The 18,712-nt window shown below is 34.2% G+C and overlaps 1 protein-coding gene across 2 annotated transcripts in view; it reads right to left on the bottom strand.

The window, feature by feature from the left end:
* LOC135076242 (organic cation transporter protein-like) overlaps positions 1-18,712 on the bottom strand; it is a 55,365-nt gene that overhangs the window by 26,456 nt on the left and 10,197 nt on the right. The window contains exon 1 of one of the 2 annotated variants that reach the window (XM_063970724.1): positions 9,163-9,388. The exons of the other annotated variant lie outside the window; for it this stretch is intronic. Coding sequence (XP_063826794.1) covers positions 9,163-9,232 — 70 coding nt within the window. The 5' untranslated portion in view covers positions 9,233-9,388. Of the gene's footprint in view, positions 1-9,162; positions 9,389-18,712 lie in introns of those variants that run through there. 2 annotated transcript variants of the gene reach the window in all.

Consider the following 18,712-nt stretch of genomic DNA (forward strand, 5'->3'; position numbering starts at 1 on the left):
ATATAAGGAATTGGTAGAGAACCAACAATGTAGAAAAATCAAAGTATTCAGAACTGATAATGGGTTAGAGTTTTGTAGCAATGAGTTTGAGAATTTCCTAAAAAAGAGTGGCATAATACATCAAAAGACCAATCCATACACTCCCGAACAAAATGGTTTGAGTGAACGAACTAATAGAACAATTGTAGAGAGAGCCCGTTGTTTATTATTTGATGCAGGATTAGATAAGAAGTTCTGGGCAGAGGCAACAAACACCGCTGTCTATCTTAAGAATAGATCTGTAGCATCAGGACTAAATAATAAAACTCCTTATGAGCTCTGGACAAACAGGAAACCAGATTTAGCCCATATTAGAATATTTGGAAGTCATGTTATGGTTCACATACCAAAAGAGAAACGACTAAAGTGGGATAGTAAATCAAGAAAGCACATATTAGTCGGCTTCTCAGATAATGTAAAGGGATACAGAGTTTATGACCCCATCAAAAGATATATTACAATTAGTAGAGATGTTATTGTACATGAGAATGCAAAAGGAAACTGTACATCAGATTCTAATGTAACAGTTTCAGTTGGGGATATTGTCCAATCAGAGGTTCCAAGCTGTAGCAATAACATGGATGAAGAAAAGTTGGATGTCATTATGAGCCCTGTAGATTTCACTGAAAATGAGTCGCATGATGACACAGTAGGACCTTCAGAGTCTAATGCTTTAACTGATTTGGATTCAACTTTGCATCAATCTCAAACATCTGAAGAGGTGAAGGAAACAATGTTACCAGAACCAGCAATTACAGTAATACCCAAACGAGTGAGAAGGCCACCAGAACGGTATGGGTATACCAACTAATGTAATGCCAGCTGATGTTCTGACTTAAGCGTTATGTCCCGTAAAACTTGTTTTTTGTAATTATCGTTTATTTGCTGTAGTTGGGGTGTTAGAAAGTAGTTTGAACATCAAATAAACTATAGATAATCTTAAACTCTATTGAATGTTTTGTCTATGTAATATTTTATCGATGATAAAATAAAAGACACTCGATCTTCGGCTTTCACAGAAATACGTTATTTCATTTCAATTATTCCCATTATAATAGGTTATGGGCCCAGTAAACCCAAAAAGTTATCAATAAGTGCATTATCTGGAATAGGCGCGTATTTATTTACAAGAAGCAAGAACTGAAATATCAAAAATGTCTTCGAACGCATTCCTAACCAGTGTGCCTAAGCTATTGGGTCGCCAGAATTACCATGAATGGGCGTTTGCAGCGGAAAATTTGCTGGTCTTGGAGGGCATGTCTGACTGCATCAAGCAAGAAAGTTCAGAAGCCAGGGCAACAGAGGACAGAAAAGCAATGGCCAAGCTGATCCTAACAATAGATCCGTCATTATACGTCCACATTAAAGAAGCTAAAAGCACCAAAGATCTGTGGCAGAGAGTAAGAAACATGTTTGATGATTCTGGATTCTCAAGACGAATAACATTACTCAGGAATTTGATATCAATTCGCCTTGACAGCTGCGAATCAATGACGAGTTATGTTACACAAATCATCGAAACGGCCCAGAAGTTGTCAGGAACAGGTTTCTCCGTAAATGACGAGTGGATCGGGAGTTTATTGTTAGCTGGTTTGCCTGAAAAGTATTTCCCCATGATTATGGCAATCGAGCATTCGGGAATGGAAGCGTGCTGGGCCCATAACCTATTATAATGGGAATAATTGAAATGAAATAACGTATTTCTGTGAAAGCCGAAGATCAAGTGTCTTTTATTTTATCATCGATAAAATATTACATAGACAATACATTCTATAGTTTTAATATTATCTATAGTTTATTTGGTGTTCAAACTACTTTCTAACAAGATAAATAGGTTCATTCATTACTTACGTTTCAATCAGAATTATACGCAATTACCATCAGCGATATACAATTGATTAATTAGAACGGATTAGAAATGTATTAATTACCTATATTAACTACATATTTTGTGACGCATGAAAATAATTATGTAATTAAATGACAATGATGTAGAGTTTATCCTAAGCAGAGCTTTTATAAGTTGTGTCTTTTTTAATTCTTCTGCTTGTAATGAAATAAAGCGACGCTAGAAAAGTACCATACCACAGTTCTGTTAGCGTTTGCTTAGTAAGTAAATATTTATGTCTTATAATCTTGTTTCATAATACGGGCCTTTTAACCTGAGTAGAGTCATATTACTAATCGGGAATATGATGGGAATTTTTGATCCATTATGATACAAAATAATATTTTCATTTACAATCTATAGATCCAATTTTCCACCGATGAAATAGCACTATAGGGGTTATTTGTAAACAAGGCACAAGGCACACTTTACATAAAACCGTTTCACCCATCTAAATAATATTCAATAAAACTTATTGAACGTATAGAATTAAGAGATTAAGAATAATACAAATAATTAACCTACATAGACTAAATATTTACAAATATTTACAAATAAAAAATATGTCCCAAATCGCTGTCCAAACAACGCGACATGGGTTCGTTCAAAGAAAATAAAGTTACTGTACTTTATTAGGGGGAGGGGGTTACAGGTAACTGAAACTGTATAAAAATTAAAATACTGTATTTAATAATGTAGACCTAGAATGTGCCTAATTCATAATGCATGTATATATCTGATAGAATCAGGCTTTCAGTAAACAATAGCAAAAAGTAAACCCAATCAGATGTACATTTTAATATAGCACAAGGACAGGGTTGTTAAAACTAACAAGCATCTAACTGAAAATATTAACGTAATAATGTGATGTCAATTGTGATAATATACAAATTGAATGCATAAGCCTGCCATTAGCGGTGCAGGTGAAGGGCACTAAGAATTGCACGTTAGAACGCCATAGGATGTAGGTGAGCGGAGGTTGCAACAGGGGGCGTCATGCGCGACTCACTCGCAACAGAAGACAATCTCCTGCCTACTACCAGGCCTGTTCATCTCCGCGAGTTTACATCGAAAACAAAACACGCACGATGGCCCACCTACAGGATACTATTCGACAAGGCCTCACATATGAGCGAACATTGACTCACGAACGCGTATTCTTGTGTATGATGGAAGAAAATAAAGAAAATGGTGTACTAAATACTGTGCAGTATTTAACTGCCTAAATAATAATAAAAACACAGAATGTACTTTTTTAAGTTGCCTCAAGGCACTGAGAGGTAAATAAGTAGTTAATATTATTCATGATAATTCATGCTAAATCATGTATTTCCTCCGCCATTTTCCGCAGTTTGGCACCTCACGTCACATCATTTTACCGAAGTCAGCCCTATAGCTTCGGCGTAGTGCCGATCACTGACGTTTGTCAACAAAATAGTGCTTGACTCTTGAGACAGGCTAAATTACACCATATTGTTAATGACATTGAGCATACATTTTTTTAAATACCTTCGCGAAGTAAAACTTCTGTACGTAGTACTTATTATTATTCTGTGCTACTACAGGTGAAAAAAGACTTCATTATTTAAAAAAAATCTAATTGCCGGATGGTATGCATAGAAATCTAACAATAACTTAATAACAGCTCAGTTAAAAATGTTTCACCATAACTGCTTAAAGATATTCAGTTGAAAATTGAATTGTAAGTGGTAATAGAGCGTCATCATCAAGTTTGTAGAAGATACGGCACGGATTATAATCAATGTAGACACTCTAAATGGATATGTTTTGAAATCTTAAGCTAAATAAACACGACCGATTAGATACTATAAACCCTACGAACAAACGTTTGCGTGCATAAAAGCGATTATTTAGTGATTTTGACGAAGGCCGCACCTGAGCATAATGTTGAACACTCGACATACATAGATAACAATAATTAGATTGAGAAAGATGCAACATACGATTGTTATGATAACAATTGAGAAATCAAAGCCTGAAAATTTAAACAAAATCAAAATAGGTACAATTAGTATCTACTTAAACTATCAGCGATCTTTATCATGTTAATCTATCTGTTGTAATTAAAATATTGGGAAATATTAATCTATAAGTATGTTTAAACTGGCCTAGAGGTTGCCCCAAAAGAAGATGATGTTACGATTTTGTCAGATTCTTTCAGGACTGGTAGGTTCTATTTCGACACTCATCCTGTGTGATCAAAGTTGCTAATGTGCTCAGTGTAAGTAGGAATACCAAAAAATAAAAAGCTAGTAATTGTTAGTTTTCAATTTTAATATCAGTTACTCAAATCTATAAATATGTTCAGGAAAACAAACTCCAATGATTAAGTACAGATCGCAATCAGAACAAGTACGAGATTGGCCTAATTGTTTGTTTTGTCATCAAAATACGACCTTGACTTTTAATTATCCCCGGAAGAGCGGAAGTGCGGCGCTACCTGTTATGTCCTGCGGTTTAGCCTACATCGAGACCGGTTGCGCACGCGCCGCCTGTCCTCACACAAACATGACCTACGTGCTTTGAACTGCTATGAACTGCATAAGGAAACTTGCTCCTTTGATTTAATTCTCGCTTAGCACAACACCCACAAAGCCTAGTCACATACTATCGGCTACCAGCTCTTAGACAGTGTAACTTTGTGATGTCTTCATTACAGCCCAAGTTACAAAATATTCAGTAGATTCAAGCGAGGAGGCACCTACATTTACAGTTGCTTTGTGTACTTTCAGCTGATTATTTTGTGTTTTTCCACAAATCTCAATTGACTTGTCCCTCGGCTACGTTTTGTCCTGAGACTACTTCAGGCATTTATATGCAAGATGTTATTTGAAGGCTAAACAAACTTTACTCCAAGGGTCTATAAGGGAGGAAGAACTTCTGATCAGAAAAAACAGCATGATCATACTTTCAGGGCTATTTCATCATCGAAAAATTCCAAAGCACGTAGACATAAACGAACCTTGCAGGCATAACATACTATAACACACAAAAAGTATTTGATTCTTATTTGTTTGTTTGTAAAGTAAAAAATGTATCGAAGGTAATTCCGGCGCGTGATTATTTATACTTGTAAATGTGGCAAGTACAGAGGCTCCGCCCAAAATCTGTTTCGAAATAGTAAGGGATTGGGCAGCATTTTTTCGACTATGTCTGACGCTCGACTAGGTAAAATCTATATCTATACTTCTTATGTGTCTATACTATCTACACTAATGCGAAAGTAACTCTGTCTGTCTGTCTTGCTTTCACGCCTAAACCACTGAACCAATTTGGCATAGAGATAGTTTGAGTCCCGGGAAAGGACATAGGATAGTTTTTATCCCGGTTTTTGAAACAGGGACGCGCGATAAAGTTTTTCTATGACAGACAAAATTCCACGCGGGCGAAGCCGAGGGCGGAAAGCTAGTAATACTATAATCCATGACATACGAATATCCTCCTAACCCTAACTATTGTATGACAACATAGTCCTTCTCGGCTCTTTATCGTAAACATTTTTGATATGACTCAATCGGGATTTGCCACGGGTACACGGAATGTTTGCTGAGTGATTCTGTTGATTTTAAGGTTTATATCGATCCCTCTTAGCTAGCTGTGTGCTGATTATTGTACTTTTTGGAGCTGATGATCCACCATGACTTAATCTACAAAGGAAATAGAACTCAGTATATTACATTTGCATTTATTTGCTCTACAATATAATTGAACTAGAATGGACAATTAAATAGTCGCAAGCAAGCTTGTCCCAAGTTCTCTCGGCATTTAACTTGACAAGGCAACTGCTTATAGGTCGACAGATTAAATTAAAATTAATGTATTCACAAATACAGAGCGCCTGTTCTGTAATAAATAATTATTTATGGGATAAACTAAATAGGTCAACTACAAATAAATATAGTAATTTTACCATCATTGACCCAATTGTGTTTTTAATCGATTGTTCGCGGTGTAGGTAAGGACACTTGATAACGAAAGTCTCCAAATTAAGTTACTAAACAGTAGACTTATCTAATCGAAATCAACTAACTATGGTCTCTAGACCATGTGGTTTCGATCGTTGATTTCGATCACATACATAGCTTGTGTAGCTTGCTGCGATTAGCGATTTTTAAATTCCAGGCAAGTAATATGTTATTGGTTATCGTATTCGTAGAAAATTAACATTTATCTTAAAAAATATATATATCAATCAGCATAAAAAGTCAGATCTACATTATGGCAACAAAAGAACTCTAAGAAGTGGTATTTATAAAAATAGAGCGACAGACGCCACTCATCAATAAAGTTTGCAAATAAGATAATAGTAGCGTTCATCTTTACATTGCAATTAAAACTAGAGCACAATGAACACTAATTGAAACATATCACCTCACGTGTCCCTAGGCTGTTATTCTTGTGCGCTTTTATTTTCAATTTTGTTTGTCTCTCCATTAATGCAAAATGAACTAAGAATATGTTAAAGTTAAAATACCAAAAATAGATTCTACAAGGTAATTTAACCAAACGTAGAGCTTACCTGTCTCATACTAATTTTGCGGATATTTTGGGTGTCATACTTATTATACATTAAATTCTTAAGTCTCGAATTTCATTTCACTTAATGTAGATGTAAAATTAACGCAGTATTAATTTGGGTTAAGCTGTCTGCAATGGGACTTATTTGGTGTTTATTATTACGCATTAAATATTAACGTATCTAGTTAAGTTCCCAGCTGAAGTACCAACCAACAAAAAATGAGCAACAATATAGTCTGTTACTGTTAGGTAAATCTGTGCGTTGAGAAATAAAGCAATCACAAAATGTCATAAACGTTTGCAAAACGTATAATAAAATGCTCGCAGATTGCAAACAGTGAAAGTTGCCACTTAACAAGACAAAACCCTATTACTATTAGTAGGACTTGAGAAACCCTGACAATTTTACAACCTAACTCTTTAACCTGTAATAAATTTTATTTTTTACATTTTTATGATCATTTTTTACAGTTTTTCGTTTGTAATAACATCTTGAATCCTACTGAAGTTTTTCTAGACACTACAAGTATTTATTCTGTAAATAATGTTCTGTTGGAACATTTATTACGGGTCCAAAAGTTGTTACCTATTTGCAGCATTTTTTCTTTACGTCTTTTAATAATAGTTACAAACAAAACTGCATCTAGCGTGACATTCAAATAACTTAATGTCTTCTTATCTAGTTAGTTTATCTGCTAAAATTAAGATTTAGTGTCAGCAGATTAGCCACTTCAAAAAACAATGTCTGTTTTATTATTATTGGAGTACATCGTCATGCATGCATGACTATTTAACTCTTTCATCCTTGTGAACGTCAATAATAAAATAAACCATCTTTATAAATACAAAGTGTCTGATATTAATCTGTGTAACGTTACCTTGTACTGTTTGTAAAAAACATTGTTAACTAATATGGCAATTAATACGATTTGATGTAACAAAAAGATCTTAATTTTTTGGAAACCACAGTCTGTGAGATTAATTAGTTTATTGTTATCCATACGTTTGAGAATCTACTAGATCTTAATGTGCCGTTGATTGAGTTCTTATTCATTTTCCACACAGGACTTTACGCCTATTTAAAACGATAAATGCTCATTAACTAACTCTTGTTGCGTAACAAATTGTGAACACTGTTTTGAATTAATAAAGGTTTTTAATCAAGTAAAAACTTTAATTTTGTGTTCGGAATTCCTGATTCTTCTTAAGATAGATGTTTACCTATTTATTCAAGAGCTTCAAGACATCAAACCATTTTTAGTATAGGTACTTAGTTTGAAAAGGTTGGCTTTTCCGCACTGAGACTCTGGATTGGAACTTTGTGTGTTATCATTTTAATTGGCCGTTAATTTTCTCTTTGATATGAATGTAGGTACTCCAAATAATTGAGATGCAATGTATTCGCTTGCCGGCAGCCACTATATACAAAAGATGTCTAGCTAGGCCCATCCAGCCAGCCCGTATTGTGGCTCTTCGCTGATGCGTGCCGAGCAGTGATTGCCGACCTCTCCCTACAATACAACTGCATTTTACGATACAACCGGTGTTTTTTACATTTCAGAGGTTTTATTTTTCAAATTAACAAATGACTGCTTTTGTTCTTTAGTTAAAAGTATTTCATTAACCTATGGTCAATAAACTTTCGGATATAATCTACGAAAAAAATATATTTTAGATTTACGTAGGAGTATACTTACAATGAGAAAAAAATTGCATACTTCTACGATAACAAGAGTTACTTGATCTTTTCAACTTCACGCTGATTTAACGTATTTGTTGAAGAGAATTAGCCTGCTTACAAAATAAAAGTAAGGTAATTATGAGTGTGACTGTAAATTTTATCTTGTTTGAAGTAAAAAGAAATTCGTCATTATCTGCCGGTATGTGGCTGTTATTATGTGGTATATGCAACCACAATTTGACAAATATTAATAATATAGTACAGTTTCAGATATGTAGTTTGTAATAATAATAAAATAACGATAACCAAGTAGGTACTATGTATCCGTATTTGCATTAGTTGCATCCTGATGTATCGTAGAAGGCCGTAGATTGGGTGCAGTGGTTGTGCTAGTAAAAATATCTGATGATACACACAGAGAGATATCAAATATTTCAGGTTATAAATAATAAATGTATTTTTATTATAATTTTTACTAAAATAATATGAAAAACTTTCTCAGAAATAATAGTGCATGCTATAAAAGTACGGTGCCGGTAATTTTTATTCGAATAATCACGAGCTACACACAAGAAACAGACTTCAATCGTAAGAATTCAGGTTAAGAAATTACTTAATTAACTAATGACTTATACCGTATTTCCTATTTACATCTTTACTAACCGGAAACGTGAATATGGACTGTTTTCACACTTTCAATACAAACATCTTAAATGACGATTAAGTAAGTACAAGTACCTACATAATATGATGGTACTGCAATAGTTTAGTTTCCTGACTAGATACCGTAATGTAGGTATTTTTCTTATGTCACGAAGTAAACTATGTTTACTTTCTTATCATACCAATGAACCATATTGCAGTACCTACCAGCACTTAAACTGTAACGAGTAACATGCATTTTATTGTTTTAACTTGTATTTTGCCGGTTCTTTGCAATGCTGCTACATAATAATTAAGTACCTATCGTTTACCGAATATGAAAAAAAAATCTGAAACATTAAAAAACACTTACTTTTAAAAAGCCCCATTTTGAAACACTTTCTCATAATGTCTGGAAATGTGTTAACTTTGTTCTCTCCCATAAGTAACTCACTTAAAAAGTAACTGAAATTATTTAAATACAAATATACGAGGTCCTGAACAGTACTGTGAAAACGCGAGGAAATGGGCGCGTAGTCGACTCGTGCGTAGCACCGGCTACGGACTGATAGTGTATCGGACTGAAGGCGGCGCAGGCGCAGCCGCTCATTGCCGCGATTGTGATCCGTACGCGGATTATCTCGCGTTGACACTTTTTACTTGTCACTCAAGGTTCAGAATACACATCGCACGGACAATACAGGGTGCAATGTTGCAAAAAATTCAGATCTTGAAGTGAAATTTCCATGTGCGGAATTAAAAAAATAGATAATGTTACACCTAAACCTTAGACACAAACAAGATCCATAGAGGAACTCGATCACACAACTGAAATACATTGAAAAAGGGAACTTTATTTTTGGGAAAAAATACAAGTAGGAATATTGACATCGAATTACCTATTAAGATGTTTTAAGTCTTCAGTACTTCGATCTACGATTATGCCTTTACGTCTTCTATACGCAATGAGACGTCCTCACAGCCTGTATAGCGCAATTCCCTTATACAGGGTGACTTTGAAATCATTGGCATCCTTTTAAAATAAGACTCTACTCATGATACACAGTATACATTCCCCAAATATGAGACAAATCCAATAAGTTAAAATTTCAATATTTAAAATCTTGTACAGACGGCAGCATATCAATTTTAATACTGTGGCATCTTATTTCGATGTATTTAGTGTTATTTTGCAACAAAATGTATAGGCTGATGTGCTGTTGACTGTACAATATGGAGTTTTAAACTCTTTTTAGTTTTAGATCAGACTAATACACATAGATAGTAAAAATAATGGCAAAAAATCTCATTGAAGTTGTCTCATATTTGGAGAATACACTATGTATCATGAGTAGAGTCTTATATTAAAAGGATGCCAACGATTTCAAAGTCGCCCTGTATAGGTAATATCGACATCCATAAAATAGCTTTTTGAAAGTCAAAGCAAAACCAAATACAAACAAATTTTGTTTTAAATATCATCAAATATAGTTTAGAAGTAGACTTTTATTGTCCTCTAATCTTCTGGATATAATTTATTTAAAAATCTTAATTAAAAAAGTAAGATTTTTGATCGACGCATGAATTATGATTTTCCTAATGCTTTCATTTGCCTGAAAATTAAATAATGAGTAGTTACTAAACTATTAAACTTCCTTTGAAATATTGCAAAGTATAATGTTCCCCACAATAACAGTTAAATAAATACTTATTTTAACTTATTACTTAGTCTACTGAGTGAAAATACAATTGAAAAAACTAGTCGCATTCGCCCTTGGGATTTGAAGCTGCAACTGTTGGCTTTATAAACTAGAGTGCCAACCACTAGACCTGTCGACCGTCAAATCTAATCTGTTTTAATAGCGAGGGATATCACTCTTACTTCCTCATGAATTCACTTGTTGATAATTCATAAGTAAACATCTATCAAGGTTTGGAATCCAGGCTACTTACGTGTGTTATTAAACCTATCTACTTATAGTAATACATATAAATCTGAATAATTTGTTTGGTTATACGCGCTAATCTCAGGAACATAGCCGTTTGAAAAAATATTTGTTTCTGATAGCCTATTTATTTATCGAGGAAGGTTTATTATACCATCCACGTTACGTTAAACATTACTTTACGACCAATAAGAGCAAAGCATCAATGAAAAATATTGTGAAAACGGGAAAAAATATTGAAACGATTTTTACGAGTACAAAGTCGTGGGTACAGCTGCAGTATCATACATTATTATTAATGAATAATTTAATCTTCACTACATAATTATGGTCATGAAAAAAGTGATTCACGTGGTGCGAGATCAAGCTAGAGCAAAACAACGATGGTAGTAATTAAATATTCTGCTAACGAGGATGAAAACGAAACTGCCATATTCGTTAACCGAAGACACCAAGACTTGACGTACAGAACTGGATCCTTGAGGAAACAGTACCTCTAGTAGGAAAAACTTTCGAGTTCGTTTCGTTGCGTATTCAAAGTGTCATCGAAAAATTTTGTATGAAAAATTAAACAGCGCCCCCTATATTATAGCCGCCCTAGGGGGCGCTGTTTAATTTTTCATACAAAATTTTTCGATGACACTTTGAATACGCAACGAAACGAACTCGAAAGTTTTTCCTACTAGAGGTACTGGAGGAGAAAACAAGGACGAAGAAGAAACTTATAACGCCATCTACAGCACACATTTGGAACTAATCTTCCAAGCGTGATGCTTTCATGAAAATAATCTAGGTAGATAGGTAACTACTATAAATATTATCTTATTTAAATAATCATTAAGTATTAATAAATTCTTGAAAATATTTTGCGGTAAATGAAGTTGGTGCGTGACCATTATACATACAGGGTGTCCCAGAATGGGTGAATCAAACTGATAGGGAAGGTAGCTCTACTAATGTACTACCCCTAATAAATATGAAAAAATTTTTTTACATTTTTACATTTAAACATTAGTACAGCTACCTCCCCTATCAGTTTGATTCACCCATTCTGGGACACCCTGTATGCGTTGAGAGAACGACCGCACTTTACGGGGTTACGTCCTTTGGTCCTTAAACCGGCACATCGTAAGAAATTTTAACATCGACAAATTAGTGCAAACGTTCGGTCATTTAATTTTCATAAGAGACGTTTTGTAAAATGTCTATGGTAAATGGGATGAATGAATGAAGTGCGATTTATCAAAAATAATTTTATCGTCTATCCATTCAAGTAATTCAAGTACTTCCCTAATTACATTTCACATCCATTAAGAAAGTATGCAATAAGTACAAGTAATACTTTAGCTAAGTGTTTGATTCAGTGCCACCTTCCTTTTCATTTACTAATTGGTGCATTATGCTTATTGCTAATCGTCGTGATATATTTGCGAATATAAATAAGAACAAATTCTGAATGAAAGAATAGTAGAGAAAGCCTAGGTGCTCGTGTGAATCGTGTGTAGGTGCTTGAAAATTAGAAAACTGTGCTGAGGAATATTTACTTCAATAAGCAAACAAGGTATGTACCTAGGTATTCAAAAATATTATTAACAAAAACTATGATATTACAATATTCAAAACGTTGTGTTAGAATTAAATAATATGATTGCGTCAAATTAGGTACTAGGCTATAGTTTTTTCTTTTAATCAGTCAATACCGTTTCTAGAATTAATAGATTCATATACGAGTATATACTTTTTTATTTGTATTTGTTAATATTTGTAAAATAAACAAAATATCTAAATAAAATATAAATATTATACTACCTAGTTTACCTACACAGTTTATTTGGTTTGCCAGTCCATCCAAAACAAGATCCTTGGATTGAGATGTACAATAACTTTAAGTCTTATAGCAACATTCGCAACATTTTACCTTAACTCATTCGTATTCTATTCGTGTAGATTCGTGTAGAAACGAGAAGCTATAAATTAACGCAAAACACTTCCTTCTCAGATGATTCGAGCTACGGTGATGATCTCAATGCTAGCACTGTGGTGTGGTGTGGCAATGGTACAAGGGTCTCCAGTGCCGAAACCAGCGCCGGAACCAGCCCCGGAACCAGCGCCGGAACCAGCGCCAGCCCCTGGACCAAAAGACCTCAGCTATCTCGCACTCGACGACGACGAAGAGATGCCCATAATAGAAGACTTCCGAACCAAAAATTATGGAGAACTACGCACCGTACTGTCCACCATCAAGGAACAATTCAGAGAAATAATCGAGGATCTATTGGTGCAGGTAGTGAACTATTTCGAAGATATACTTCGGCAAATTAAATTGAAGCTACTGAAGAAACTGTCACTGTATAAAATGTCAGACGTGGTGCGCGTGGTTTTCGATGGTGTCACAGACTTTATGTTAGAACCAGTGCCTGATTATTACGATGAGCCTGTCAGAAAGCCGGCGCCTGTGAGTTCTTACACACCGTTTTCACTGGCTTCTCTTTTGGGTTCAAGAAAATAAGAAATAGCACTTGTTAACTCCTTCAAAGAACTTAGGTACTTACCTAATGTAATTTAAGGGACCAATTTATTTTTTGTGTAAATACGTAGATGTAAGGTGTAATTTATTTCTGAATTAATAAATTAAGATGACACTTATTTATCTGTTTCCTTTGATACTATCATAATAACATACATACATACATATTTTGATAAATCCTTATACGAAAGAAAAGCTTTTGTTTAAGAAAATATTTCACCTCATAATTATTTTATTAATATTAAATCAAATTAAATTTCACAAATGAAGTTGAATCCTGATTTAAATCTATTTGCCTGCTTAGTAGGTGCCTACTACAGACAGACCAGCGAAAAGGTAGTACCTACATGTAGAAAAATAAGTCCAAGTTAGAACAAGTTCAAAAACCAACTCATTTCAAACTAAGTATGTCAGTTAAGTTTCATCAATGAAACAATTTGCTGTTATTTAATGAGAAGGCGTCGTCGTTTAGTTATCCATCTCCAGGCTAAGTTTTGGTAACTACATATTGTAGATGTTATACAACGAATAAAAATACATATTTTATATGTAAAAATATGCATTATTTCATTAAGAAATACCTACTTATCTCATATTAAGTACTTCTAGATCAGTATCTTCTCAGATACCATAAATCATCAGTGTAAGTGCCTGATGCGTACTTAATTTGTTTAAAACTATCTTAATTGGATTGAAATAACTGCAATTCCGTAAAAATACTAAATTATACTTACCAAATCTTCAAAATAATTTAATATTTGCAGATAATTTAACTTTAACTACTCGTAGTTAAGACTATCTATATGTGTTTTTCTTTATCCTTGGCCACGTCTTGTCTTAGTATTTACTTCGAAACATGAACTGAAAACAAGACTGTATCAATTATGATACAACTGTATTAAATATTAATTTATTATTGAATCGATCACTATAATATGATTGCATAAAAAGTTAAGTTTCAATTATATCATACTAGCTTTCCTCCCGCGGCTTCGCCCGCGTGGAATTTTGTCTGTCACAGAAAAACTTTATCGCGCGCGCCCCTGTTTCAAAAACCGGGATAAAAACTATCTTATGTCCTTTCCCGGAACTCAAACTATAACTATATCTAACTAATATTAGTATACGAGTAGATAGATTAGTATAGATTTCTAGAGCCGAACAGCCAGATAAGAGCAACGAGGCTTGTCACTCACCGTAAAGAGACACTACTATTAATATTCCACAAGGCGCAAACAAAGTGATTTTCCGTTGAATAACATTCTTCAAGGGTAAAAAATAAATAGTTTAGGTATAAAAGACACAATGATTTTGGGTATAAAAGAATTTCTGACGAGTCTGTAATTCATAAAATATATATTGTATTTAAAATATTTCAAAAATATACGCAATTTTCTCCCACAACCCATTTTAACTCTCACGTGCGCTAACTACGATATCTACGAACGAGTAGGCCACCATTATACCGATATGTAATAAAATTGTGTTATTGTCTACTTACTAAAATTTTACATCAGAATTTTCTTTAAAACGATTTTAGTTCCATAGTGAAAGTTTAATTATGTATTTAAACAGTTGAGTCCACCTGCTGAAGGTGTGAATTTCATGGCCGTGATCACACGGTTGCTTACCTCATTAAACTCGTCTCAACCACTTACAGCATGCTTCAGTTGTGATTGATAGTTGTCAACCGCCGAAGCACATAGGGTGTTACAAAAAAGATCATATTTAATGATATAATGTATTATTATACCTAACTAAATATCAAAGCATCCAAAAAAATCCTAATAAAATACACTGACATCTTGTAAACAATATTGAGTTTTTAATAATTACTATGAACTTTTAGGAACTTTTAAATAAATTCAAAGCCCTTAAACAACCTGATCTTGATGAGATAAAGAGTGGAGGCAGGCAATAAATGTGAGTAACCTCATCAAGTAACACACATCGTGACATCAATCAATTGGTAACAACAATATGTAGGGATTTTATGTCATTACTAGCGGCCGCCCGCGACTTCGTACGCGTGGATCCCGTTTTACCCCCTTCATCTATCTTACGCGGTTTAGATTTTTTCATAGAAATGTTTTTCCCGCTAACTCCCGTTCCCGTGGGAATTTCGCAATATCCTGTTGTAACTAAGCTTTAAGTTTACTAAGGGACCTGCATGCTAAATTTCAAGCGTCTAACTTAAGCGGTTTAGATTTTTCATACAAAAGAATTTTCCCGCTAATTCCCGTTCCCGTGGAAATTCCTAAGTATACTATAACCTGCCCAGGAGTATGAAGAATAATTGTGCCAAGTTTCGTTAAAATCCGTCGAGTAGTTTTTGTTTCTACAAGGAACATACAGACAGACAGACAGACAAAAATTTTACTGATAGTATTTTTGGCATCAGTATCGATCACCCCCTGATAGTTATTTTGAAAATATATTTCATGTACAGAATTGACCTCTCTACAGATTTATTATAAGTATAGAAGATTAGGCCTGGTTCAGACGCAGTGATAATTGCGCGGTTGTTGGGCAGTTTTCATACATTAGGATCAATCGGTAACACGCCGCGATTACTGCCTCAGTGCCTCGCCCGCCAATGAAAACCACCCAGAAACCGCGCGGTTATCGCACGTATCTGAACCAGGCCTTAGAGTAGGTTGTACTTATAACTGTGGTATGTCCCGTGTTCAGGGTCGGATGATGATGGGAAGTTGTACCATTAGTAAAGTACAGATTACTAACCTATCCTATTTTTCTATTGATACACAATATTAAATACACAAAGTGATCATTTTACGACTACTAACTAAATTAACATAAATAAAACTTAGCGTTTCTTAACTGATACATCCTGTATCAATAAATAAATGCGATGGGGTTTGTGTAAGCATTACATTAACTGACACTACAGAAGTGTTTGCTTTCTGTACAGTCTGGTGACACGTGACGTGGTTTAAATGTATTGTCTTGTTATGATGAGTAGAATGATGAATAAATGAATCATCTCTGTATTGAAAATCGAGGATATGAACCACCGAACACATCGTAAAATATGAAAACCGGTTAGAACCTAAAGTTACTTACTCCTGGGCAAGGATCAAATTCACGATACTTACTTGATAGCTTTATTTCCGGAAATCTTAATAGACTATTTATGCCCACCCATTTTATTATTTATTAATTGAGACAGATTGTTGAGTTCTGATGGACATAAATTATTATTAATCGTTATTGCAATTAGGAAAATATTAAATTACGATATTCTTGTACATATTTTACATGATAATGCTTCACAAAAACATAGTTAAAGTTTAGTTACCTTAAAGCCTTGAAATGAATATAATCACTTTTGTATTACCTACCTCTACCTAATAATACCAGGCCTGTTCATCTCCGCGAGTTTATATCGAAAACAAAACACCCACGATGGCCCACCTACAGGATACCATTCGACAAGGCCTCACATACGAGCGAACATTGACTCACGCACGCGTATTCTTGTGTATGATGGAAGAAAATAACTGTGCAGTATTTAACTGCCTAAATAATAATAAAAACACAGAATGTACTTTTTTAAGTTGCCTCAAGACACTGAGAGGTAAATAAGTAGTTAATATTATTCATGATAATTCATGCTAAGTCATGTACTCGTATTTCCTCCGCCATTTTCCGCAGTTTGGCACCTCACGTCACATCATTTTACCGAAGTCAGCCCTATAGCTTCGGCGCAGTGCCGATCACTGACGTTTGTCAACAAAATGGTGCTTGACTCTTGAGACAGGCTAAATTACACCATATTGTTAATGACATTGAGCTTACATTTTTTTAAATACCTTCGCGAAGTAAAACTTCTGTACGTAGTACTTATTATTATTCTGTGATAATACTTACAGTGTGTTTGGGATAGGGCTAGCGATGTTATTATGTCAATTTTATCGACAAAAATGCCCACCCCCCTCCTCTTGGAATGAAGGGGGCTTAATTATTTTAATTTTTATGTGACTCTACACAAAAATGTTATTTATTTCTTATGTGCCCGTCAAAACTGACAAAAACTATTTTTTTTTTTTAAGTTTTTTGGTCGTGATTTTTCATTTTTGTGCATTTTTTATTTATCTGTAAGACGGGGCCCATAAGAAATACTAAAAAATAAATTTAAAAAGTATTGATAGAGATTTCACGACATTACACTATCATTACGTGCATGTTGTACACGTACAGGTACACACACAAGTAAAGCTCGCTCGCCTTCGCAAGAACTGTGTGTAAAATCTGAAAGAATCTCAGAGTTCTGTTGCTCTATTACGCTAGGCATGTTAACTTTATGGTATACTACGAACCGATACGAAATAACGATAAACCATCACTGTCAAAAGGGTGCGTAATCCCCGGCGTCGTGCGTTGGTACCCGCTGAAAACCAGCCTCGTGACTTGACGACTTGACGACATGTATCATGTCACGATTTTTGCTGAGCACCTTTTTAGCATGCCACAATCAAATTAATTATTATGCACCTAACTAAATAAAGTAATTCTATTAAGTACATACTAAAATAATATCGTTAAATGGATAGGTAGTATTATTGTAATAGCAAATTATTAAATTAAGCTCCTCTTGGAGTCAATGGCGGAAAAATATTGTATCAAGTTATCATTTACTTCCTGGAACAGCCAATGCCATTGCAATCCTACGAATAACCAACACCTAGCCACGTACTTTCGAAAGGCCCTTTATTCAATTAAGCTGCGTTATAACAGCTTTTTAAAAGCGCTTTTAAATATAATTTAATCCAAACTCGTATCGTAAAGCCCATGTTATCAAAAACTACTGGACCAATTTGAAAAATCTTTCAGAATTATAATCATACATTATCCCTGATAAACATAGGCTATAGATAGATAAGTTTTAAGACAACTTTTTATTGACGGTAAGAAGTTCTATCGGATATTTTTAGTGTCACAACTTATGTTCAGATAATAAGATACACTGCCGAATCTGACAAAATGACAAAATAAATTAAGCGCATAAAAAAGTTTTTTTTACCTTTTTTAACGCAGACTGCAGCAAGTTTTGTGGAAAGATATAACCATGATTAAAGAGATGAGCCAAGATTGAAAAATATTAAGACATACCTAAATATTTCAAGGACGAAACTATTTTTGAAAATAAGATGTAGAGTGAGCCACAGAAAATACTACTACGAGTCTGAAATACCTAAATTAAATACGAGTACCTACTACATATACAGTGTGAGTCACGGTAAAGTGTACATATGAACATAGATGAAACTAGACCTATTTTTATCGACAAAAAGAGGTCAAAAAATTTTGGAGATTTTTTTTCTTCCGATTACTTATTGTAAAGAAAACGTAATAACTTTTAAACTAAACGGTATATCTTGATAAAATAAAAACAGTAATAATGCTAGATAACAGGCAATACTAAACAA

The sequence above is a fragment of the Ostrinia nubilalis genome, chromosome 11, assembly GCF_963855985.1.
Source record: "Ostrinia nubilalis chromosome 11, ilOstNubi1.1, whole genome shotgun sequence".
NCBI classification, from domain to species: domain Eukaryota; kingdom Metazoa; phylum Arthropoda; class Insecta; order Lepidoptera; family Crambidae; genus Ostrinia; species Ostrinia nubilalis.